This window comes from Alosa pseudoharengus, unplaced genomic scaffold (assembly GCF_046254945.1).
Source record: "Alosa pseudoharengus isolate Yale_2024_CS ecotype anadromous, Long Island Sound unplaced genomic scaffold, YU_APseudo_1.1 YU_APseudo_1.1_scf_23, whole genome shotgun sequence".
NCBI classification, from domain to species: domain Eukaryota; kingdom Metazoa; phylum Chordata; class Actinopteri; order Clupeiformes; family Clupeidae; genus Alosa; species Alosa pseudoharengus.
In genome coordinates, this window is record NW_027468685.1 from 18360980 (window position 1) to 18385643 (window position 24664).

The 24664-nt window shown below is 44.2% G+C and overlaps 1 protein-coding gene across 2 annotated transcripts in view; it reads right to left on the minus strand.

Moving 5' to 3' along the window:
* Positions 1-223: 223 nt before the first annotated feature.
* Positions 224-24664, minus strand: part of fam135b (family with sequence similarity 135 member B) — a 50183-nt gene continuing 25742 nt past the window's right edge. For both annotated transcript variants that reach the window (XM_076301887.1, XM_076301886.1), the window contains exons 6-20: positions 23832-24005; positions 23381-23507; positions 17543-17696; positions 16175-16224; positions 14005-14160; positions 13519-13592; positions 12653-12807; positions 9960-12120; positions 9345-9511; positions 8511-8602; positions 8322-8419; positions 5835-5986; positions 5220-5330; positions 4041-4154; positions 224-1544 (exon numbers count right to left, since the gene is read on the minus strand). In XM_076301887.1, coding sequence (XP_076158002.1) covers positions 1339-1544; positions 4041-4154; positions 5220-5330; positions 5835-5986; positions 8322-8419; positions 8511-8602; positions 9345-9511; positions 9960-12120; positions 12653-12807; positions 13519-13592; positions 14005-14160; positions 16175-16224; positions 17543-17696; positions 23381-23507; positions 23832-24005 — 3991 coding nt within the window. In that variant the 3' untranslated portion in view covers positions 224-1338. The remainder of the gene's footprint in view (positions 1545-4040; positions 4155-5219; positions 5331-5834; positions 5987-8321; positions 8420-8510; positions 8603-9344; positions 9512-9959; positions 12121-12652; positions 12808-13518; positions 13593-14004; positions 14161-16174; positions 16225-17542; positions 17697-23380; positions 23508-23831; positions 24006-24664) is intronic.

Consider the following 24664-nt stretch of genomic DNA (forward strand, 5'->3'; position numbering starts at 1 on the left):
GCAAACAAACGTTCTAGTAAAATCAAGCTACTTTGTAGGCCATTGTAGGATCCTTCAATCTGAGAATGAGATCTTTCAAGATGTACTGTATGCATGTCACTTTTGAGTAAAAGCTGGGAGTTGAATTGGGAGATCAAAATGATCATCAAATGATGGGGACCCACACACCCATACCCCCCTACACCCCCCTCCCCCCACCACCACACACACACACACACACACATACAAAATAATTCATAAAAACAGAGGCATACATAAATAAACAGAGGCCAATACTTACATAGTGGTTTCAACGTTACCAAATGGTTTGCATGATTCATTAATCAAATGTCAGTAGTAAATAAATGCAGTCAGTGGTTAAACATTACAACATATGTAATGTAATGTTTTTAAAACGTTAAATAATAGGACGCAGTAGTACTGTGTTAAGCCTTTGTTAGACAATTAAGGCAATATGTGGTTAGCATTTTGAACTAACCGAGTTGAGACATGACAGTCGATTACACTGAAACACACAGAAACTTCATTAGATCTGCTTTAACGTCAACGTGTTACCACAAGTTAGGATAGGAAGACACACACAAAATGGAACACTATCCTGATTTGGTCTGTTGGAGATATGAATTCAAGCCGTCACAATTACATGAAATCATATATGTACAGCACGAAACGTACATGAGTCGATAAAAAATAAAATTATGTTCCTTCTCAGAGAGAAGTGTTCAATTGTTTTCTCATATGGTAAAAATATTCCCACAGACATCTGTGGGCTAAAATGTATATCGTATATAATAAAATGTACAGTACAGAGAGGATCATTCCTCTCCTCAAAACACTTCTAGAACTTTCTCCTTCAAGTAGAATGACACCCAGTGGCTTTGACTTCAAGTCATAAATGGCAAGAGAGCTAAATGGTGTTGATCGTAAATACAGTCTGGTAGTGCTTCATAGCCTAAGGCTCTTTACGCGCTTTCTAGAACTCTGAGAAACCATGCATTTCTTCATAATAAATAGTAACCGTGATGATGTGACAGAGTTAATAAGTTAATAGTATAAAGGCAGACATCAGTATCGAATATGGTTACAGCTAGCCTACCCATCAAGTCTCAGTGACATCATTTGTTATGGAGTTTCTCGTCAGATGGTGTAGGCCTTGGGTATTCGACTTGAACATAAATCAAATAAATAACAATTGGAACCTCATATACTGTATACCATAATATTTACCATATAATACACACTTCATTTTATTTTATTTACCACTTGGCGTTTGAATACTGAGCATTATAGACCCAGCAGAGAGCAGCTCTGACCGAACAGAACCTGGTTGGCGTGTGTCTATTTGAAGTAGTCGAGCCCGGCCACCAGGAAAAACTTTTCCAGAAAGAGCTCAGAGTCAAGGACGGCGATATGGGCAGCGCGGCCGATGAGCGTGTTGGCGGTGTTGGGCAGTGCGTGGAACACGTTGTGTCGGATGAGGCGGCAGTCCTTGGAGCCCAGCAGTGGCTGCAGCAGGTTGTTGATCATCTCTGTGTAGACGGGGCCTAGACAAGAGGAAGAGATTCACATGAATGTAGTTACACATAAATACAGTATACATACCTACACACATACTGTATAGCATCCATATACAAAAGAAACAGGCAGAGCATGCAAACACACTTTGCTGCATCACAGAGTATAAGCAGGTGATGGTAATAACTATGATAACTGTCGCCAAGAGAAAAAGAATGACAAGGACTTAAAGACTGAGACACACATGCACACCCATGTACACATACACACACACACAAAGAAGAGCTGTGTCAGACTGCATCATCCTTCCAAGATGCAAATATGTAAACATATATATAAACAGACACAACACCCCCCCCTACCCACACACACAAAAGCATCACTAAATCCCGACTTCATGTTTTTCCTCAGACAGGAAAAAAAAAGCTGTGTATATTCGCTTGCACGTTTCCACACATGCACACACGCACGTACACATGCACACACACACACACACACACACACACACACACACACACACACACACACACACACAAACAACAACATCTTTAATCTTTAATCACTTTTGCTGGCAGACAGATTCAGTTAGTCCCAGTTGTCTCTACGTGTGTCTGACTGTGACTTGATGGACATGTTTTGCTGTCAGAGGCAACAGTCTGATATTGTGCAGCCTCAAATTTCTTGCAGTTTTTTCCATTAACGAGGCAAAATGTATTACATAGCAGACTCTGAGGCCACTAGTATGCCGTGGCGGCAACAGCCAATAAAGCCTCTGAAGCAATAACACATCAAAGCAAATAGCTATGGGGAGCTTAAGTTCAGCCCAATCCTAATTAGAAACGGCATAAGTACAAGGGGATAGCAGTTACAAAGTGAGCATTATAATGCAGCATTATTGTCTGTTGAAGTCAGTGGCTTGTAAGTCACACTGATTTACCTTTACCACACCTTTAACAGCAATGATGCAGTGGTAGATTTTAACATTCAATTCTCAACTCTGATTATCATGGAGATCACAGATAATGGATAGATGACCAGTGGCTCTTTAAATGTTCAATATAGGAGTAACACTGTACAGTATGTGTGGGCAACTACATACATTGACCAGCGGCAAGCAGCAGATTTCCTATTTTTTGCTAAGGTTTGGCAGTGGAACAGTCGGATGGACAGCGTTTAGCTAGCGTTAAATAATTGAAACAAAACAAAAATGTTGAACTTGATCAACTTTCAATGTGTAATGCAAGGCTTATCAATTGTCGGTTTAGGCAATAGAACGTAGACCGTTTGTGTGACTTAGGAACAAGATATAACTTCTTTTGAATTATTATGGTTTGAGTGTTGTGTTACGCTTTAAGGCTACTGCTTCATTATTTCCAATGTGATCCCCACCTAAAGGTAAAGGAGACTGATATTTAGCAGACATTTCTACCAAAAGTTGCAGACTGACAACAGTAGGTTTGGGAATCGAACTGGGGACCAAACAATTGACAGTTGGTGATGCTATTTCTACTGCACCACGCCACACAAACTTTAAACTACCGACTCAACAAGGCAAATCGGTGAAACCGTAGTCCAATCTGACCAAACTTTCCTGCTCTACTATCATGACAGGGAGGTGAACGTAACTAGATGTGGTATAGTGGTTAGACTAAAGTGATTGGAGCAATCCATATAGTCTCTTAACTGGCACGCTTGCCAATTCTGCAGGGGTGTATCAAAGTTGTGAATGTGCCAGTTACATCTGCTGTTCCCTCTAAAAATGAGCCTCCAGGGAGAGCTTTGCTAAAAAGTAAACTTTGGAATGTCTGAGGGATTTCATCTCTACAAGAAACAAAACACTTTCCTGAAGGAAATAGTCAAGTTAAACACACAATAGATTGTTTGTTGTTTGAAAGCAGAAGAACGAATGGGCCCACTGCCACCAGCACATTAGAGAACTCCCCAAAATAGATCAGAAGTCACATCACATGCTTTCTCTTTTACATTGCTCCATCTGGCATTGACGGCAGATTGGTTGTCACAGATTTCCCGTTCTACTCCCGTTATTGTCAGACATTGTGATGAAATCTCTCCTGTGACACCCTTGCCTTGCATACTAGGAAACATGTGTGACCTCCCATGAACCAGCTGACAGAAGGATGTTGAAAGCCATGTAGTTATGTTTGATATGAGAAGCGGTAGGGTCAAGTTCAAATCAAAACATTTTCCTTTTACAATACATACTGCAACAGCGACAGTAATCATGTTCATCTTGCTGCATGAAGAACCTTTCACTCCCAACAAACTGAACCTCTCCAGTGATCTCATACAGGACTTAAGTAGCCCGGCGCTAGGGAGAAAATCTCATCACTAAACCAGTTCAGAGAAAAAAAATCTCATCACTAAACCAGTCCAGAACATTCTGGACCCAAGACTCGCTGTTCCTGTAATGTAATATATTTTGTTTCCTGTGACATGCTCCTACTTGATTAGAGGTGAGTGGGCTTGACATGAGTGGGTTTGGGTTTGAGGTTTGAACTGCCCACCTGTCGTGCGGTCCCGGAGAGCTGTTCTGCACATCTCGATGCGAGCGGAGTGGAACGGAACGTAGCGGTCCTGGGGAGACGCCACCAGCACCACGTTTTTGAAAAACTGGAGTCCTGGAGAGACAAAAGCCAATTAGCTGTTTCACGGTGTGTGTGTGTGTGTGTGTGTGTGTGTGTGTGTGTGTGTGTGTGTGTGTGTGTGTGTGTGAGAGAGAGAGAGAGAGAGAGAGAGAGAGACTTTTTTCATGCACATGCAAGTCTGGGTGGATACGTTCAGAAGATGTTAGTTTACTTTAATTTCTCTTTGTATTGGAGCGTTTGGTTTGTATTCATACCACAAGCACTGAAACACCACTATGGTCTAACACCTCACGACTGATAAAGTTCTTTTTGTCTGATTTCCTTCTCCCTCCTCACCTCCTGCTCTAGCTTTGCTATACCGTTGCTAGCTTGAGCTACGAGACTGACAGACAGCTGTTTTGGATTATGTCGCCTGCTTGTCATTGCTAAAGATGAAAACACAGAGCGGGGAAGTAAAAAAAAAGAGCAAATGAGAAGATGAGCCATTACTCTTTCTCAGGCTTAGCTCCGAAATGTCTGACGAAAAAAGGAAAAGAGCAGGGCTTTGGTGAAGAGGGGAGGCACTCTGTGATGTGACTCCAGGGTAGCTCAGCTTAGTCTAAAGCAGAGCTCAAAGGGAAATGGGTGACAGACTCCCGCCATCAGAGAACGATTTGATGTCCTCACTCTCTCTGAGAAACCATGACTTCCAAACACGGAAAAAAAAGAAAGAAACTCAGTGATGTTGAAGTCTACGCCACTACTCCCAGAGTCTGCCTCTTCTGCTTCGTCTGTGTTTTCATTCTCCTTGCTGTTATTGTTGTGTTCTCATTGTCCTGGAGTCTGTGTCTGCGTTTCCCTCTCTGTCTTTTATTCCCCCTTTCATTAGGACTCTCTCTCTCTCTCTCTCTACTCTACACATGCATATATATCCCTCTTCTATTCTGTCTCCCTCTCTCTGTCTCTCTCTCTCTCTCTCATACACACATACACTCCTTGCACCTGAGCGGGCACACACACACACACACCTCTATTCTCTTGTTTCTGTGTCTCTCTGTGCCTCCCCCACTTTCCTTCTTTCACACACACATACAGACACACACACACACACACACTAACCTGGTTTCTGGCTGAGCAGGTAGAGGAAGGTTTTGCGTGGGTCGGTGTGATCTCGAAACGTGAGCTGGAGGAGGGAGCCAGATTTCTTGAGCTTCTGCATCAGCCACAGGCCTATAATCGCACAGAGAACACACCGCACAAACACACACACACACACACACACACACACACACACACAAACAATCCTTCATAAGCACATATTTTAAAAAATGATTTTATGTAATACACAAGCATATTAATGTTGTGCTTAAACTTTTCTTTATGAAATATGCAATTCAATACATAGAATTTTTAATATGTTTGAGTCAAAGGCATGAGCCATCCCATGTATACACACACACACACACACACACACACAGACACACACACACACACACACACACACACACACACACACACACTGAAAGCAGTGCAGTCCAATTTCACACAGGACATTGCTGTATAGGAGGGTGTGATCAATCAATAGGCAATTCTTCTTAAAGGTTAACAATTGGTTTTGGGTCACAGGTTTACCTTTCTAGGAGCGTGGTAATGAGGGGGTCAAGGGTCAAGTAAGAATATTGAGGTCAGAAGTTGTTGACCTTAAATGCTGATATTGGCGTCAAGCTAGGGTACCTGTGCTAACGAGCGTGCTGTTGTTGTACAGGGTTCCTAGGTGAGGCCCGGAGAGGGAGAGGAACGTGTGGAGTTTGCATAGGTAGCATCGGAACCGGGGCCGCGTCAGAACTGAGCGGATGATCACATTGCCCAGGGAGTGTCCAATGAAACTGTAATGAAAAAAAAAACACAACATGTTACATTTTCAGAACTAGTCATCCCTAAACTACTGTGTGTGTGTGTGTGTGTATGTGTGTGCGTGTGTGTTACAACTAGCTGTGATAAAAGCACTTCTCACATCAAACTGTTCTATTTCCTCACTACATCTCATCATCTTTCAGCACTCTCAAAAACTTTTTGTGTCAAATTGCTCTGTGCTTTGAGACTGTGATGAGACATCTTAACCACTGATGATGCGACAACAGATGTCTCACTCTGTGTTTAGACTCCCAAAGGATTTTCCTTGGGGAAAACTTCAGGACAAATAGTCTGTGAAAAGTTTTCTTAAAAGTTGCTCAGCCTAAAAGCTGGGATTCCATTGCATGCTGCACTGTCATTCGAAGTTGTGTGTGCATGTGTGTGTGTGTGTGTGTGTGTGTGTGTGTGTGTGTGTGTGTGTGTGTGTGTGTGTAGGTGTGTGTGTGTGCGCTTCATTTGTACTCTCATGGTGACAAAACTGGAAAACAGGAAAAAGATTCAATAGTTAACATAACAGTCATATTTGTTATACACACATGCAGTCATATTTTATGATTTGATAATGTTAATGAGGTCGTCTGCTCTAGAGTGGGAGTAAAACCTCAGTGGTACTCATCGTAGCATTGGGTAATACTGCCATCTGCTGGTTAGAGATGATCATTGCAGGCTAGCACTAACACCATGGCCAATGACCAGTGATTTTAACATCATTTTACGTTAATACATGTAAATGTTTTTAATGTAATTCTTTACAGGCCACATACATTATTCTGTTTGCATGAAAAATTCAGCATGTACAGATTTCAGCATTAACAGATATTAACTGTTGTTCATGATAACTATAGTACCTGGCTATTGTTATGGACGCTTGATCATATGTGCTCCCATTCAGACAGGGAAAATGCATTTTTAACACCTTTTGCATCTCCATACTATCTGTGAAGTTCCCCACTACTGAATCATAGCATCACTGATCCCCTCTTTTGTTGAACCATAGTCATCAGCACAAAGCCAACATCAAAATACTTGCAAATGTTTGCCAATGTTTGTGAATTTCATCACATCTCTGATAGGCAGAAGTCAGAAGAGTAGAGTATAGAACTAAGCCATAGAATAAACTGCAAGTCTATAAGCACTCCTGCTCTGCATCACATGTGCAGTGGATATGGGTGAACATCGTGAAGAAATGTAGGATCTCCAAAAGAAAATAATGTGAAATATGGATATTATAAAATTTTAAGCGTAATAGGCCTATTAAATCTAGCAATGGCCTAAGAGAGTCACTCTAGTTACTGCTTCTTACTAAATCACTAACAACCAACTAATACAACCATGTTGTAAGTGGCTTTGGTTAACAATGTGTCAGCCAAATGTAATGTAATGTAAAGGATAAAGGATGCTGCATGCTTTATCTGCTCTCAATCTTTTAACTAAATAGTTCCCCCCATGCATTTGAGGCTAGGACATAATGTGCTGAATTCAAGGCATGTACCTTTTATTTTGATAATTACGCTTATGGAAATACTGGCACCTGATACTGGGACCTCATACAAAGTCATGCCTAAACATGATACATTTTATGGTAAAATTGAAACGTGCATTTTCTATCATGATGCTGAATCCAAAAGCCATGAAAACTCTCTTTATACCATTATCTAATTAACTGAGAGAGCAGACATGTGCTTCAGGTTAGTTACTTGCTCATGTGGCCAAATTAATATTGAGTAAATGAGCAAAAAGTCCTGTCCACACATGTCTTATATATGGGAGAATCCATATCACACTAGATCATGTTAGTTTAAGCACTACGTGTTGTCTTTATGGATCACTTTATGTAGATCAGGGATTAGTGATATCACATGTCATAGGAATGATAAACACCTGCCAGGAACCCAAACAGTTGGAAAAGAAAAGGTGTAGTAGCAATAGTGTGGCATTGTATCTTGTAGTGTGATTTATGGTTTTATGGTTTCTCTGCAGTGACAGGGTGTAATTTGTGTGTAGGAGAAAGACTGATGATCAGTGTAAATTACGATAAGATGTCTGTGTTATAGGACCTGTCTAGTGGTGTGATTATGATGTGACAGATTTTCTCTAAAATCTGTAGGAATCAATGGAGAGGGTAGACAGGTAGCAGACCGATTTTGTTTCAATTCATTTTTCTAACCTTGGCTGACCTTACTCCAGGAAAAAGACCCTTCTAAGTTGTCTGAAGCCCTCAAAACAAGAGTCAAACTCTTTAAAACAATGCTACTGTATGCATGAATGGAGACATTCAATTGTGTTGTTGTTAACGTATGCTCGTACCTGATCCTGTTGATGGTGAGATTGTAGAGCTGAATATGCTGAATGATTTCATCTAGAAGTCTGTCTGTCATTGTGTCAAAGTCTGCAAACGTGTCCGTCTGACAAAACAAACAAAGTATTAAAATTAGTCATATGATTACAGAACTACATCTGTGCTCACTGTGCAGACTGACTTCAACTGGGCCATACCTGGTTGCGTTCTGACATGAGGAAGTCCAGGCGGGATCCTGGCAAGCCCAGCTCTATGAAGGTCTTCACCAGACGCAGGTCTGCACTGTTGCCTAAAGGAAGTGGAACAGGGGCCCAGAGGTCAGGGGTACAGCAATAGACCTGCTGCATTAACTGTTGCAATAGCTTAGCCACGATATTCGGCTAAGTCATCAGTGTGAGTTTGTAACAGACTAATGTTTGTATATGGGACGCCTGCCTAAGGCAGACAAAAGCACCACTGATGTATTAAAAAGCAATCAAGGGAAATAAACTCTTAAGCACTTAAAAGTGCAGCAGTTTTTTTTAACCTGTAGGAGAACAAAGAGTTTGAAAGAATGAATTATAAGTGAGTCAGTCCATTAATCTTAAATGTAGTCATTTATAAAGAATACCACTTACCGGTACTTACTGTATATTGTTATTACTTATTTCTAAGTGTGGAAGTAGGTTTCTCAGTATGCACAAATCTGTCCACAACAGCAACAATAAGGCGGGATCACATCAGCCAGCGGCAAGCGGCAGCGGCAAACGTAACGCAATGCTCAGACCATAATAAGTTTTGTCTCGTTACTAAGCAACACAAACGATTTGTCAATTGAATACGCTCGCGTTGCGCTTTGAAAGTTGAACCAAGTTCAACGCTCAGCTTGTTCAAAGCTCAGCTTGTTCAACGCTAGCGTTACGTCAGCGTTGCTACCGTTCCGCTGCCGAACCATAGAGAACAGGAAATCTGCCGCTTGCCGCTGGCTAATGTGATCTCCGCCTACCCAGTTATTGTCTAGTGCAGAATTTCAAACACCTCTTTTCCCGTACCATCAAGGCCGTGAACACAAACAACAAGATGGATCCCGTCCTCAAACTCCTCCTCATCCTCCTCTGGGGGAAAGTAGGGCAGATGAGAGGCCAGGTGGGGCAGGTCACTGTAGAGCGTGGCCTGGAAGTTCAGCTCTTTCAGCAGATCCTCTTTAGCCTTGTAGAAACTGGACATCAACAATACATTTGAACTGGGGGCCCAGAGGAAATTTTGAAAGCACTATTACTGACACTGAGGCCTTTCCTGAGTATTGTGGTGTATCACTGCATGTTGGCATGCTGTACACTGACGTTAGTGGTACAACAAGTTTCTGCAAAGTACCGCTAGCAGGTCTTTTATTATCCAAGACTGTGTAAATTACACTTGCATCACTTAAGGTTTACCGTTTGATAGTGTCAGAAAGTCAGTAGAACATAAGAAGAGATCACTGGAAAATTTATTGCCAAACTGGCTTTACCATCATATGAATAATGTGAGTGGTGCAGTATCTCTATGAAAAAAACAAATCTATCGATTTAGAGTACGGATGCCTCTATAAAGCCAGACGGAATTAAAGAAAATAGCACCCTCTATGTTTTGTAAGAGAGCTTTTAACAGGAAAAGTTTCTACTCACTAGAGCATCCGCTCATTGGTCTCTTCGTCTGAGCTCTCCGACGTCGTGGTGGACGAGAGGATGGTGAAGGAGCCCAGGGGCTGATGGGTAATGGGAGAGGTCGCCTGCCGCGCCGAGATGCCGCTGATGGAGGGCGAGTCTCTTAGCACTGAGGAGAAGGGCAGGCAGGTGGGGGCGCAGGACACGGACATGTTGACCACCTCCACCACCTTCTTGTTCACAAAGGACAAGCCGGAGCTGGGAGATGTGGTCGCTTTGTCTCCCCCATCCGCCTGTTGGGCCTCCCTGGTAGTGCGGCTGGCCAGACCTATGAGGTCACTGCACCTCTGTCTCTCATTGGACGCGAGCTCTGCAAGATCACTGGACGTCACGTCTTTGAGATCACTGCCAAGTTCAGTTTCATCTGCCGTAGGTAAGAAGCCATCGGCTCTTTTTCCAAGTGAATTCAGGTGCTGTTCTGGAAAATTCTGATCTTTCTCTGAGAACTGTGCCTGTGAACTGTTATCACTAACACCGTCTGTAGATGCTGTTAAATCCAGTACCACCTTATGCTCACACACCTCCGTTTCACACTCACAGAGTTCCACCTCTGCATCAGATGCACTAGAATCTTCCAAACACTCCTCAGTTGCTATCTTAGCCTCCTGAGTCCCCTGCCCTGACATAAAGTGCTGGAACATCAGTTCTTCAGGGACAGTGCTTAATATTGACATTGCGTCCAAGTCAATCTGGCCTTGAAACTCTCCTGCATCATCAGGACTCGGGGCTGTGTCTTTGGAATCAAGTTCATCTGTTTGCACTGGGTTTACACTCCATGCTAAGTGGGTATCGTCCAGCAGACCCCCATCCAGTTGGTCCCATAGGGGTAAGAGAGAAGGCTCCATGCTCACTGGGCAGTTTCCTCTTTGTTTGGTGGGTTCGCTTCCTTCGTCCGGCTCGATTCCACTTGTTGCCTCGCTCGTCCCTTCCTCCTCCCTCTCTACATTGTCCTGCCGTTCAACGTCCATCACGGCCTCAAACTCTTCCGTTTCGCTGTCCAGTGCCTCCGGGTCATCCTCGGTGTCGTCCGGGCTGCTGATATGTGGTGCCGAGGCCGACTTGGTGAGTGTGTTGAGCGTCCGCCTGGCATCGTCCTCCTCGTAGGGCAGTGAGCTGATGGAGGTGAGCGAGGCCTGCGTGCCACTGGGCAGGCTGCCGTGGCTCTCCGTCTGCAGGCCCTCCAGGGAGCCCGGGTGACCCGTCCGGTGACCCCCCCTCACGCCGGCCTGCTGGAGCAAGAGCACGGCCTCCCCCCCACTCCGGCCCACCCGCGCCTCGGACGACCAGGCCACCGAGCTGGGCTCGCTCTCGATGCCCGAGTCCGAGATGACGGACGAGGAGCGCTTCATGATCTTGGAGTCCCCAAGCTGGAGGCGGTCCTCTGCTCTCCGCCTATCAGGGTACAGCGGAGGCGTGGTGGGTTGGACGGCGGGTGGGGCTTGAGTCATGGATTGGATCGGCAGGGTGTCAATCACACTGTCCCCCTCGTCATTCTCGTCATTCCCAATATCCTTTGTGTGTGGCTCAAGAGAACTGTTGATTATGTCCCCATCCTCTAAATCCAATCTCTCAGGCTGGTCTTTCTCAGGAAAGGACGGATCTATTTTGGCTCTGGGGTCCTCCTCCCATGATGTATGTACACTCTCTGGGATGATAGCATTTCGGAGCTCTGGGCATGTTTGGTCAGGCTGGATGATGTGGACAGTGTGACAGACTTCGCTGGGCCTGACACTGGTACACCTAAGGCCTGTCTTGGGGCTGTCAGGTTGCTCTACATCCCTCTCCAACTCTGTCTCTGCCTCATCCTGTTCTTCCAGTGTGTAGGACAACGGTGGCGTAATGTCCCCACAAGTCAGGTCAGTTTGGTCCCCGCAAACCTGGCTCCCTGCATGGTCCCCACAAGGTTCACACACTTCAGTGTCCGTCTCTTGTCCTATCGGGCAGATATCGGTGAGCAGGTCTGTGCAGTCCTCGGTCTCTGGCCGCTCCTCAGGAGCATCAGGTGAGTCACTGCCCTGCACAGCTCGCAGACGGGCATCTCCGTTGGCAGCAGCAGTGGGAGAATCAGCGGGCGCTGGAGGCTTGTCGGTGTCGTGTGGTGTTGGCACTTGTGGTTTCCACTCTGAAAGGAACATTTGTAGTAATGCTCGAGTTAGGACAGAATGTCTTGCAAATTTGGGTTGATTACAGAAGTTCAAGAACTGAACTGAATATCGGAAGATAATATGAAGGGGTTGCTCCTTCACACTAAATCCTAACTATGTGAATACACATAGATGCTTTCATTTTGTAGTAAGCTCTGAGTAATTTTCCCTTACATTGATTTAGTCTTCTGCTAAACTAAAAGCTTAGCAGGACAGTGAAGATAGACAGGAAGTGAGGGGGAGAGAGAGATAGGGTGGGATTTGAACCTGGGTCCCCGTGGGCACTTGGACCTGTACATGGTACGGGTGCTGTTGCGCCACAGCACCCCCAAAAACTAAAGCTTTTTAATGGGCATTTTAATTGAAGTTCAAAGACTAGGCTTAATCCATGTACGGGAAACCACCCAAGAGAGTTTCCTTAAAGTTCTGGAGATGTAGAAGCTGAAACAATGTCCTCATGAGAAGCTGTCCTACATGAAAAAAAAACCAATCAATTTGAGGCGAACTCACCCACTCTTGGACACTCCACATATCTGTCTTCAAAGATGATGGGCAAGCTGTTCCAGTCCCCGTCGATGTCCAGGCACTCCACCGGCAGCGGTGGCATCCTGGTCAGGTAGTCTGAGCTCCGCACCTCCCCTGCTACCTGGCTGTGTCTGTTTATCCTACAGACAGCAAACATTTCATAGAACGTTTACACACAGCTATCTGTGCCTTTTTTCTTGGAACTGAATCCATTCTTTGCATCAAAGTATACATCAATTGAGCATAGGTGCAATTTATGGAGTGGGTAAGTGTAGTGAGTGTTAGTGAAATATGTTAGATATTGGATGCAACTGAGCTGAACAGAAAACTAAAATGTTCTGCTCTAACTGAATTAAGTGAATATGAGCAAATCAATGATCTATCGGTTTAATAGGGCTAATGTGCTTGTGTTATAATACAATCTCTAATTCTCATTTCCCCTTCCTCGTAAAAATAGCTTGATTAAAATCACACATCTTTTCATTAGATGCTAAATAAATACCCACAAAATTGTTTACAGTTCTTAAACTTTACTGGCTCTCTTCCCAGACCAAATTAATTATGTTTGGGATATAACAGCCATTTAGAAAACACTTGTTTCAAATGTGTTGTTGTTGTTGTTGTTGTTAAACTCAACTCATTCACATGCTAAGTCCCATTTAGCTACATACTTATCATCACCAGAGGAGGAAACGATAGACTTAAAAGCAAATTGTTAAAGAAGTAGGTTCTATTTCCTGTTTGAGTATGGAAATTAAACACTATGTAAGTCCTACCTTGACAGGCTGTGTATGTGTACTTAGAGTGTGGTTGAGAAAAAAGGCCATATCCGGCTAGCGAAAGGGACTTACAGATCTTCCTGGAAGGTCAGAGACAACTCCTTTGGGTGTTCAGTGAAGAAGTAGGCCTCAGAGAAACGTCTGACCTGCATTTTTACACACAGAGAATAGCAAAATACGATCTTGTTCATTTGACTATACCACCTTATGAGCAAGCAAGATAGGCGATGCAATAATGAAACATAGGACAAGAGGTAATGAATATGTAACAAACCCATAATGCATAAACCATTATCAGCAGTGACTGCCGAATGTGAAAGATTTATATCTGAGTACTTTTGAGTACTCTACATTGTATGTATGCGTTATTTTGTTTTCGTATGCATGCTTATGTATGCATGCATGTGAGAGCAACTACATTTTTTTATTTTATTTGTATGAGTCTGCACATACACATTTGTGCATGTACTGTATGAGTACATGTGTGTGTGTTTGTGCGTGTGTGTGAGTGTGTGTGTGTGTGTGTGTGTGTGTGTGTGTGTGTGCTCACACACTCACCCGCAGTGTGTGGTGCTCCTGTGTGAGCTGCGCCAGTACCAGGGCGTTGGGCACCACCGCCTCCAGAAACTGGGCCCACAGAGCCGCCAGGTGGGCACACAGTTGGGACATGTCTCTGCTTATCTGCTCGGCCACTTTCTCATGCCCACCCTGGAGCTGGTATCCACAACAGACACACCCAAGCCTGGCATTATTACCACCAACTCATTCTCTTACAGCGCCATACTGGCATTACTACCACCAACTCATTCTCTTACAGCGCCGGAACAAATACAAGTCATTTTCACATACTGGAGTTGCTTTTAACATAAAGTGTTTTCAAAAACAGAACTCTACAACACAGTGTTAGCATCTTAGCAACCAGACCTTTTTTCATTCTTCAGTGATCCCTCATTTTTATTTATTTATTATTTTGTTGTCGTCTGATCATAGATTAGAAAGTCACAATAGCACTTAGTTAAATGACAAGAAAGCCTTCTTTTCTGGCATGTAGGTCCCTACTGTATCTGTCAGCATGTATGTCAATTCCTTTTGTTTTTTTAGACTTAGTGACTCCAAAATGCTACTTTTAGCTATATCACTCCAAGAAGGATCCTTAGGGAATTCTTTGCCTCTTTTACCATACTCCTCACTGTGTGTAGCGGCAAGACAGACATGGGTCCTTCTCCAGTCATGATTCTAACATTTGATGGTTCCATCAAACAGTTGCATTTTTATATCCCATTTCCTTACTTACAGTAGCAAGGTCAATATACTTTCCCCTCATTTGAATTGTGTATTCTCTTGTCTTTCCCATGTTGAAGAATGACTAGGGCGTTTTACTTCTGTGTGACGGTTTTAATACCTTAATAAAATATGAAATCATGAATTACAGCTTGAAATAGTAGCTTGAAGAAGTTGAATATAAATGAAAAAAGTTTCATTTTGTTTATTAGGTTTTCTTGAGGTTGTGCTTTTCCTCAGAATAAATTTGCTTCCCTTTATGGTTGGATTTTTATTGTTTTCATTCTGAAACTATGGGAAAACAAATGATGATGTTCTATACCTCTTTACACTCATCTTTACCAGGGATGCCAAAAAATGGGAGGAAGCTATAGGCTCTGTTTAAAGCGTAAACGCAAAAACTGCTGCCGTTTAAGATATCTAACTGGGGAGCGAGGCAGCAAGTGTGATTCGAAACCGAATTATTCTTTTGCTGCCTTCTAAGATATCTTAGAATTACCCAAATAACGGCCGTCATCGAATCAGCTGTGAAAAGTAAACAAAGATGGCGGATGACGCCGGTAATGCCTGCTGAATTTGTTAAAATGTGCTTTGTTTGACATTGTTTTATAAAGATTTGTCAATTTCTAGCGAGAAAAAAATACTGTACTATCTTACTAGTGTTAACCAAAGATTCTAGAGTGCTGCGCTCATTCTTAAAAGATGCATTCAATCCAAAATCATGTCTAGTGAGACAGCTGTCTATTTTGGCAGGTAGGCAGCGAGTAGCTGCCTTCCGTTTCGAACAGAGCCACAGTGTCATACTGAAGTTGAATCGAAAATTAAATATTCCATTAGCAAATACTGCAACAACAAGATTATGGCAAAAAGGTTCCTTCAAAAATTCCTTCGTAGTCTCCTTTATGAGTTGTGTTCTTTGTGGTGTATGGTAATTACTACAGTACAGAACACCCATAGGTGTCTAACAATAGCACTGGGTGCACTGCTTTGATGGGTAGAGTCAGTCTTTGGCAGATTAACCTCTCTTACACATTTCTTACAGTATGTTTTACAGCATTTCTAAGCTTTAAGTCACAATTCGGCAAATCCTTGTTAACTTAATTAATTCGGACGTGTCCTGACAGTGGAATTTATAACCGCTATTATAGGTGAAGTTTGACTTGTTTTTTATATGCTCCCAGTGAAATACAGCATAGTTTGTGAGACCCCTCTTAAAATGCCAGGTTAAAGTCATGTTCAAGTGCATAATTTACATCATGTGATTGCAAAAGGATTTGTCTGGGATCATGCGTAATCCCTTCCTCCCACTCTGAAAGGCTGTATGACAGTTACAGAGGATTTCCTGCACTTTGTCCAGGGCTGAAGCCATCAAAAGCGCAGCAAGCGTCTGGGAATTGCACACGTATAAAATGCCAAATGGAAGAGTTCTTCGGAAGTGGCTTATTACCTGCAGCTCTATTGAGAGTTGATTCAGGGTCTCCTCAATGGGAAGTTCCTCTGTCAATAGAAATGCATGTCAAACTCAAGAAAGAAAAACAAATGAAACGAGTGCTGTATATTTAGGAGAGAAGTATACAGTACTGTACCTTAGCTTCAAGCATTGACATAATGTGGAGTGGCATGACGACTTCATACAGTAGCACTAAAGGCACTCATTATAAATCAGGCCTATTCAGCATTTCAATTCAACTGTGTGCCGTTCTGATTATATTACATACCCTTTATTCTAACATTATTCATTATAATATTATATTAAATACATTATAACACTCTGAGTCTGTGGAAAAACAGAGAATTCACCAGCCAACATCACAGCATTCTCCATAAATCAGCTTAAGCAAAGATTCTGCAATCGCAATGCACAATTACACAGTCATTGCGAGACCCTAACGGCTGTACTCTTTGTCTAACGGCACCTAACCATGCTGGAGTTATGTTGCCACTACTTGCAAAGCAGCTGTAATTGCAGGGGGTGTTAGGCCCCGGTAATATGAAACTAACCTGCTGTATGATTATGCATTTGCAGATGGTCTGCTACAGCTGTTATACTACACGGCCTCTATTTGTGACCAACAAACAGGCAGGGAAGCATGTCACCACTCACAATCAACACCGAACCTAAAGGGTTTCTTTACACTGCTCTCCGTGTCCTGTTCTAGGCCAATAGTTACCCATCAAGGCCTCTATGACCTACTAACCCTTTAAGGGCAGCCGTGGCCCACTGGTTAGCACTCTGGACTTGTAACCGGAGGTTTGCCGGTTCGAGCCCCGACCAGTGGGCCATGGCTGAAGTGCCCTTGAGCAAGGCACCTAACCCCTCACTGCTCCCCGAGCGCCGCTGTTGATGCAGGCAGCTCACTGCGCCAGGATTAGTGTGTGCTTCACCTCACTGTGTGTTGACTGTGTGCTGTGTGTGTTTCACTAATTCACGGATTGGGTTAAATGCAGAGACCAAATTTCCCTCACGGGATCAAAAGAGTATATATACTTATACTTAACCAGGACAAAATGACAACAGTGCTTTCATTGGTCCTGGTAGGGGGCTTTAGTGGAACCATGTGGTTGGATAACCCAGGCGATTCAGACCAGAGTTATTGCGGTCATTGGTTACATGGACATTTGAACTCAGGTGACAGTCAGGAGACAAGCCAGCTTCTTGTGCTGTGGCAAAATGAGATTTGTAGCATTGAAATGTTCTTCATTTAACTATTCTCATATGACTCTGCAATTATTTAACATGCTGTCTCTGACCGAGTCAACATATATTCCACAGATCAACGTGGCTACTTCACTTCACTTCAGCGCCCCCACTCACCGGCGTCCAGTGGAGGGAGCTCGGGGCAGGCCTTGGTGAGGGAGGCGTGGTGGGTCCGCAGGCCTCGGTGTGCCAGGAGCAGCAGGCGGCACAGTCTCCGATGCCACGTGTGAGCCTTCTGTAGGCAGTTCTCCGACGGCACGTAAAAACTCCCCTGCAGACACACACACACCAGACAGACAGACTGACTTCAGATCAGACACAGGTGAAAGCATGTGCCACACTCATGTGTCAGCGTTCTGCATTCATACAAATAGGCTACTTTCATACATGCAGAAGAACAGTCAAGTACCTTGAATGTAGGTCCAGTTAGAGAGGTACATATTTTTACAAAGAAATGTAAAGAGGATTTGTAGGCTAAATAATTACTGTGGTATTCTCAGCATAATGGTATTCAAAATATACCGTACACAGACATAATGTACTAGTGGCATTTTGGCATCAAAGGGTTTTTTTTGGCTCTATATACCTGATAAATCCAAAAGCGGATCTAGTGCTTGAGTACAGTACGTGCACTTGCACGGTGCACATTAAAAGCTTCCATGATGTCAAACGAGTAAGTGTTTCACTGACAGCATTACATAAACTCTATTACTCTTTGGCCAACTTCTCTTTCGTATTCACAGTAGCCTTCATTAAGACGCAGGGCCCCCATGGCCTGATCCCCCCTCAGGCCCATTAACCAAACACACTCCGCCATAAAAAGTCCACTGGCTCCATGCATCCTCTGTGCTTTACAAGTATCCCTCCAGCCTCCGCGGGACTGGACTTTGTCATTGAAGTTATGGGAGAGAGCCGCCTGTTTGGCACGCAGCTGCGAGCGTGTTATGTGTCCACCCCCCTAGCCCCAAATAATTACGGGGGGGGGGGGGGGTTGGGGGGGTTTGAGAGGGGGATCAAACGCGAGAGCTAAACACATAGACTAAACACAGCTTGTGCTGCGTCGTTAAAGAATATAGGCGGGAGGGTTAACATGGACGTGGCACTCTAATGTGGGGTTGAATGACCTCTATGGAACCCCACTGACAGGATATAGCGACTCTAACAGGGAAACTGAGGTAAGTTCAGGATATTTGACTTGCAATTATGTTTTACGTACATACAACATATAGATTCCATTGTGCATTTCCCATGTGCAGTAGGTTGTCAGGCGATGATCCAAGGTGTGTGGTTCATGTGTATGACTACTGTAGTACATAAGCCATAACTCATAACGGAAGAATGTGGCTAATCAATAATTGTCAGTTAGTCAGTTATTTCAGGCAAGTTCCTACAGAGTCCAGGATAATGCTAGGTTGCATATGTGAACAAAACGTAATGTCTCCATTTAAGTATAATACAAAAAAAAACAGCGACCAACATAACCAATAAAAAAGTAAAAAGCCCCAACAAACCAACATGAAAAAGGCAAGCCTAATTGTTTGTAAAGAACACCTTGACTTAGCCTGGAGACCAGACAAATCTTGGAGTACATTTGTTTGCCTTTGCTCTGGCAGATCAGTTTGGCCTCCCTCCCATTCAAACTGATTTCCAAAATCACTGAAATTCCAGTCACCAATCACAACCACTTATCTGACATGGGGCGGGATTTATACAATGACAGATAGAAGATGACAGTTGGCTTTCACTTTCGCAGATCGCTTTTGTATACAACCAAGGCGTCAGTACTAACTACAGTATTATTACACAGACATATAAGTGCATTATCAACTACTTTTACAATCTTTATTTACAAGAAAGGTGTGTTTGTTGTACATCAGAGAAGTTTCGGGAACAATTTGATGTACCAATGTAAGTTTAACTTCACCACTGGTTACGCCCCTTGAAAATCGAAACTTCACTGAGAGGGTGCTGACCAATTCTCAGTTTAGGTTTAGGTGTCAGCCAGGCTAACCTTGACCGAGACAGGTATTTAAATGGTGTCTACAAGTGTAGATGATTGAACTGATGAAATCTTCCAAACCCACAATCTGTCTATGGCAGATCACAAGATATTTGTACTATTATCTATTAAAAACATGGAAAACATTACTGTTCAAGGACTGCAGCTCTAGAGAAAACAATTACCGTAGCCTTCACTTCACATTGTCACCAGTAGATGGCTCCCTCACCATAACATTTCGGCTGCTAGACAGTGGCAGACACACTTTAGCCATGACTGTATCACACACTTCAGCTCAAATCAAATCAAACATGCCTTCGCTCTGTCACAGAGCTTTGGATAAACAAAAGCCAAACACAGCACTGACCAGAACACTTCCTGACTGAGGCTGACCCAAGAGTTGTGAAGTGTTAAGGATTTACAAGTTGAACCTCTCCTCACACCTACGGTAGACATTTCCTCTGTGTGTGAACACAAGTTTCCGCATGCGATCATCACTGTGCACGCACGTGTGTGTGTGTGTGTGTGTGTGTGTGTGTGTGTGTGCACAAGCATTTGTGAATGACTGTGTGTGTGTGAGTGTGAAAGAGAGAGACAGGGTGAGATAGTGCGTACTGTAATTTGCTCACACACTCTCAAGGCCTTTATCATCATACCTCAGCAGCACACTCTGTAATTGCTGCTGCGCTGGCCGGCCGAGCACGCGGAGGAAACAGCTGGATGGGCACTTTCATATCTCCCTTTATAGCTGCCTGTACTGCTCTCTCTCTCTCTCTCTCTCTCTCTCTCTCTCTCTCTCTCTCTCTCTCTCTCTCTCTCTCTCTCTCTCTCTCTCTCTCTCTCCCTCCCTCTCTCTCTCTCTCTCTCTCTCTCCCCATGCCGAGCCAACAAAGCAGAGGATGCGCATGTTTGAGGTGACCTTGTCATTATCCGTGTGAAAAAAAACTAGCCTGTCTTTACCAGAAATATGAGCAAATAAGCATCGTGAAACTCAAAACAGTGACATCTGTCACATCGCATTTCCTTCGTGGCGACTTGTTTGGACGAAATCGCGACATGTTGTCGCCTCTTTTTTTTGCCGTTGTTGGGGTTAAACAAATATCACCACGCCTGAGACCGAGCACCTGTAAAACCGGGGTAGGACGGAACGCTCACGTAGCTACGGTGACAGCGGCCGTATGTCACTGTGGATCGGCAGCTGCAGTGCACCATGGGAAACGGCTGCCTGGTGATGCCATCTGTTATCGCTGCCGGTGCGGAGGCGAGACCGCATTCCCGCACAGTGTGGCATGCTCCTATACTCCTATTCTTCCTCCTTTGGTCTCGGTCGGTCTCTCTCTCTTTCTCTCTCTCTCTCTCTCACACGCACAACACACACACACACACACACACACACACACACACACACACATACACACACACACACACACACACACACACACACACACACACACTGTCTCTGTAATTCATCATGCTTATCTGTCTGTGCTGGAGATGTGTTCTCTTTCTCATAGTCGGTGTTGGTCGTTGGTATCTATTCTTTATCGTCAGTCTGCTCATACGGTTTCTTTTGTCTCTGTCTAGACACACCTGCCTTTATCAACAGCAACACACATTCGTTCTGCCTTCACCTTTTTGCTTCACCACATTTCCTGTCCCTAAGCCTTGTGTTGTTGTTGTCATTGAGGAGAATGTACAGGTTATCTGCATTCTCTTAATTCCTGCTCTCAGGAGTGATTTGTCATTTTATGTGTGGCACAAAATTGCATTTTAGCATTTTTCCAATTTGGGTAGGAAGAGAACTGCATTACCAGAGCCCTTCACACACACACACACACACCGGGGAAATCTCTAAAGAAAGGGTCGAGAAAAAGAGGAGTCAACATTTCTCCTCCATTTATTCCCCACAACTCTGCACTGCACGGCACGCAACCCCAAACCAGCTGATGAGTGCCCTTCTTCTGGCACAGTAAGCAGGTTCTGCAATCAACTAATAAAAAACAACAACTTTTCTTCTTTCATAAAAGACAAACACGCAGCACAATAAAGGAGTAAAAGTGCTGAAGGAGAAGGGTGGCCTGCCGCTTGGCAAACGCGTTTCGAAAAAAAAAAAAAAACGAATCGCTGCCGACCAGAGGGAAGACTGCCAGCGACGTATTTCAACCCTGCAGGTACGCGGCGGTAAAAGGCAGAACTCATTACCGTGATCAAACGCTGCTCCTCCACCCCCTACCCACCAACCTCCACCCCCTCAACCAACCCACACCCCTGGAGTTCTTGTTAAAGACCCGGACGCAGGGGATGCATGTAAAAATGGGATTGTGTGAGTGTGTGTGTGTGTGTGTGTTTGTGTGTGTGTGTGTGTGTGTGTGTGTGTGTGTGTAAAACGAGTCTCATTAAGCTTTACAGCTCCCTCTGTGACCAGGGCGAAGAGGAGAGAGACACGTGGGAGTGAAAGTCACACTCTCATCCACACACAGCAGAACATGTGCACTGCTACCACACACCGCACAACCTACACACACCACCACTACTGTGCACAACCTGCCCTGATCAGAGGCAACCACTGCGGTAATCACAGAATGAGAGAGAGAGAGAGTGTGGAAAAAATAATTGTCTTTCTATCATTTAACAATGCTAACTATAAGCGACAAGAAACACAGCCCCAGATCAAACTCCTGGGAGAAAAAAATGCAGTTAAGAGCCGACGTTGAAGAAAGAATGTCTCCACACATTGTCAGACTAAAACGTGTAGCTCGTGCAGCTCGTGTACTGCTCGGAATTGGTCTCCGTCTAATCGAACGTGGCTTCCCTTTTTGTGGAGCACCTCCAGGGCCCGTGATCGCGTGGAGATACTCTCTGCGCTGACACTCCCCATTCCACACGCGCGTTTCAAACCCGTCTTTGTGGATGCCGCGTGAGGGGAACGTGGGAGCGGAGCGCTCGGCAACGAGCGCGGGGAGAGAAATGGCTTCTGTGGTTTGAGTCTGAATTCAGGGAGGTTCATTTGGTGGTAACAAGACGAGGTGGTCGTTGAGGGGAAGCGAGACAGCTCTATTGACACTCTGCTGTGCCCCCCCCCCTCTCTCTCTCTCTCTCTCTCTCTCTCTCTCTCTCTCTCTTTCTCTCTCTCTCTGTCTCTCTCTCTCAAAGGATGAGTTCAAAATACGAAAATTCATTTATTTTCTTTTTCATTATTGCTTCCACCCTACTCCTCTGCTCTTTTCCTCACAGGGAACATAGCTGGGGAAATTGAAATTGGGATATATATTTTATGAGCACAGCTTGCGGCAGCACAAATCCTTCACAGGACGCCAAGCATGACAGCAAGTTCTAACAACCAAATTTTCAACTGCACTGGATGTCACATCAATACTTTTGACTGCTTTGTCTTTGAAAAATAATTTATCTCCCGGTTCAAAGAATTTATCAAATCAGATTCCTGACTCTGTTCTCTCATTTCTATATAAGTATAAGTATAAGTATAAGTATATATACTCTTTTGATCCCGTGAGGGAAATTTGGTCTCTGCATTTATCCCAATCCGTGAATTAGTGAAACACACACAGCACACAGTGCTCAGGGCACGGCGCTTGGGGAGCAGTGGGGTGTTAGGTGCCTTACTCAAGGGCACTTCAGCCGTGCCTACTGGTCGGGATTTGAACTGGCAACCCTCCGGCTACAGGTCCGAAGTGCTAACCAGTAGGCCACGGCTGCCCAAAGACTGTCTAGACTGCTTTCATAAAGTCCTGCCCCCAAGTCTGTGGGTGGCTGCCTTATGCTTTTATCAGTCGATATTAAGAAAAGGATGTGTGAAGAAAGCATGCAAAGTCTCTCTCTCTTTCTTTCTCTCTCTCTCTCTCTCTCTCCCTCTCTCACACACACACACACACATGCACACACACACACACACAGGCACACATACACTCGGTCTCAGTCAGTTGTGTCCAGCTCACCTCTGTGAGGACTGGCTTGCAGTATCCAGCCCCAAACATCAGGTTCTCCATGGACATAGTGGAAGCGTCGCTGCTGTTCTCTGGAGAGCCCTTCCCCATCCAGGCCCCTCTCCCTGAGCGCGCAAAACTACACACACACACACACACACACACACACACACACACACACACACACACACACACACACAAACACACAAACACACACACACACAGGAATTATAATCTTGCCATTAACTTTAAGTCACATCCCATATCCCATATCTATGATCATACTGTAAGTCTTACTGTAAGGGTTTTTGCAGATCAAAAAAGTAGAAACTAGATTGCAATTCTTTGTCATAGTTGGCAGAGACATAAAACAAACTGCTGTTACAAGCGGCAGTGAAGCGAAATGCAGCATTCCATCATCTGATATCAATGTGACCTCGTGGTCACCCGTCCGTCCCCCTACCTGATGAGTGGCTGGTGGAGTGCGACCAGAGAGGCGTGGACGGTGACGGAGATGACGGACAGGTGGAAGTAGTCGAACATGACGGGCACGTGGTGGTGGAGGCCGCGGCGGGGCTGGAGGTGCAGGCCCAGCGTCCTGGTGCTGATCAGGGGTACCGCCGCAATGTCCCCCAGCCTGGACAGAGACACACCAGAGAAAGTACATTACACTACATTACATTGCCATACATTACATTACATTACATTACATTACATTACATTATATTACAATACATCACATTACATTACAATACATTACATTACATTATGCTATGGTACTTTATGTTACATTAGATTTCTATGATTGAGAGATCCTGTTATCCAAAGCCACACATTCAGGTACAGAGTCAGAGAAAGAGAGACACAGAGAGGAAGTCAGAGACAGGGAGGAATGCGGGGAGAGACAGAAGTTCAGAGAGTGAGGGGTGAACACTGTCTGGTTGAGACTAAAAAGTCATCCGAGGATTCGACTTTTAATAGAACAACCCTATTAAAAACAAACAGCCATACAAACCAAAAGAAATTGAATTCTTGAATTGAATTGTTGAATGTGTTGAATGTTGAATGCTGAATTTCTATAAGATAGCAAGAATGTTGTGATTGCAGCACAGCTGCTTCAGCAGGGGCTGAATAGAAACAGAAATGAGCAAAGAGGATTCCAAGGCACAGACTCCCTGGCCATTCACTTTATTACGGAAGCAATCCGCAAGGTGGTTCAGGGTCAGAGAAAACCAGAGCCACTGTGGGTTCACTGAGCCAGTTCATTTCACTCAGAGCAGGCTGTCAATCCTTTTA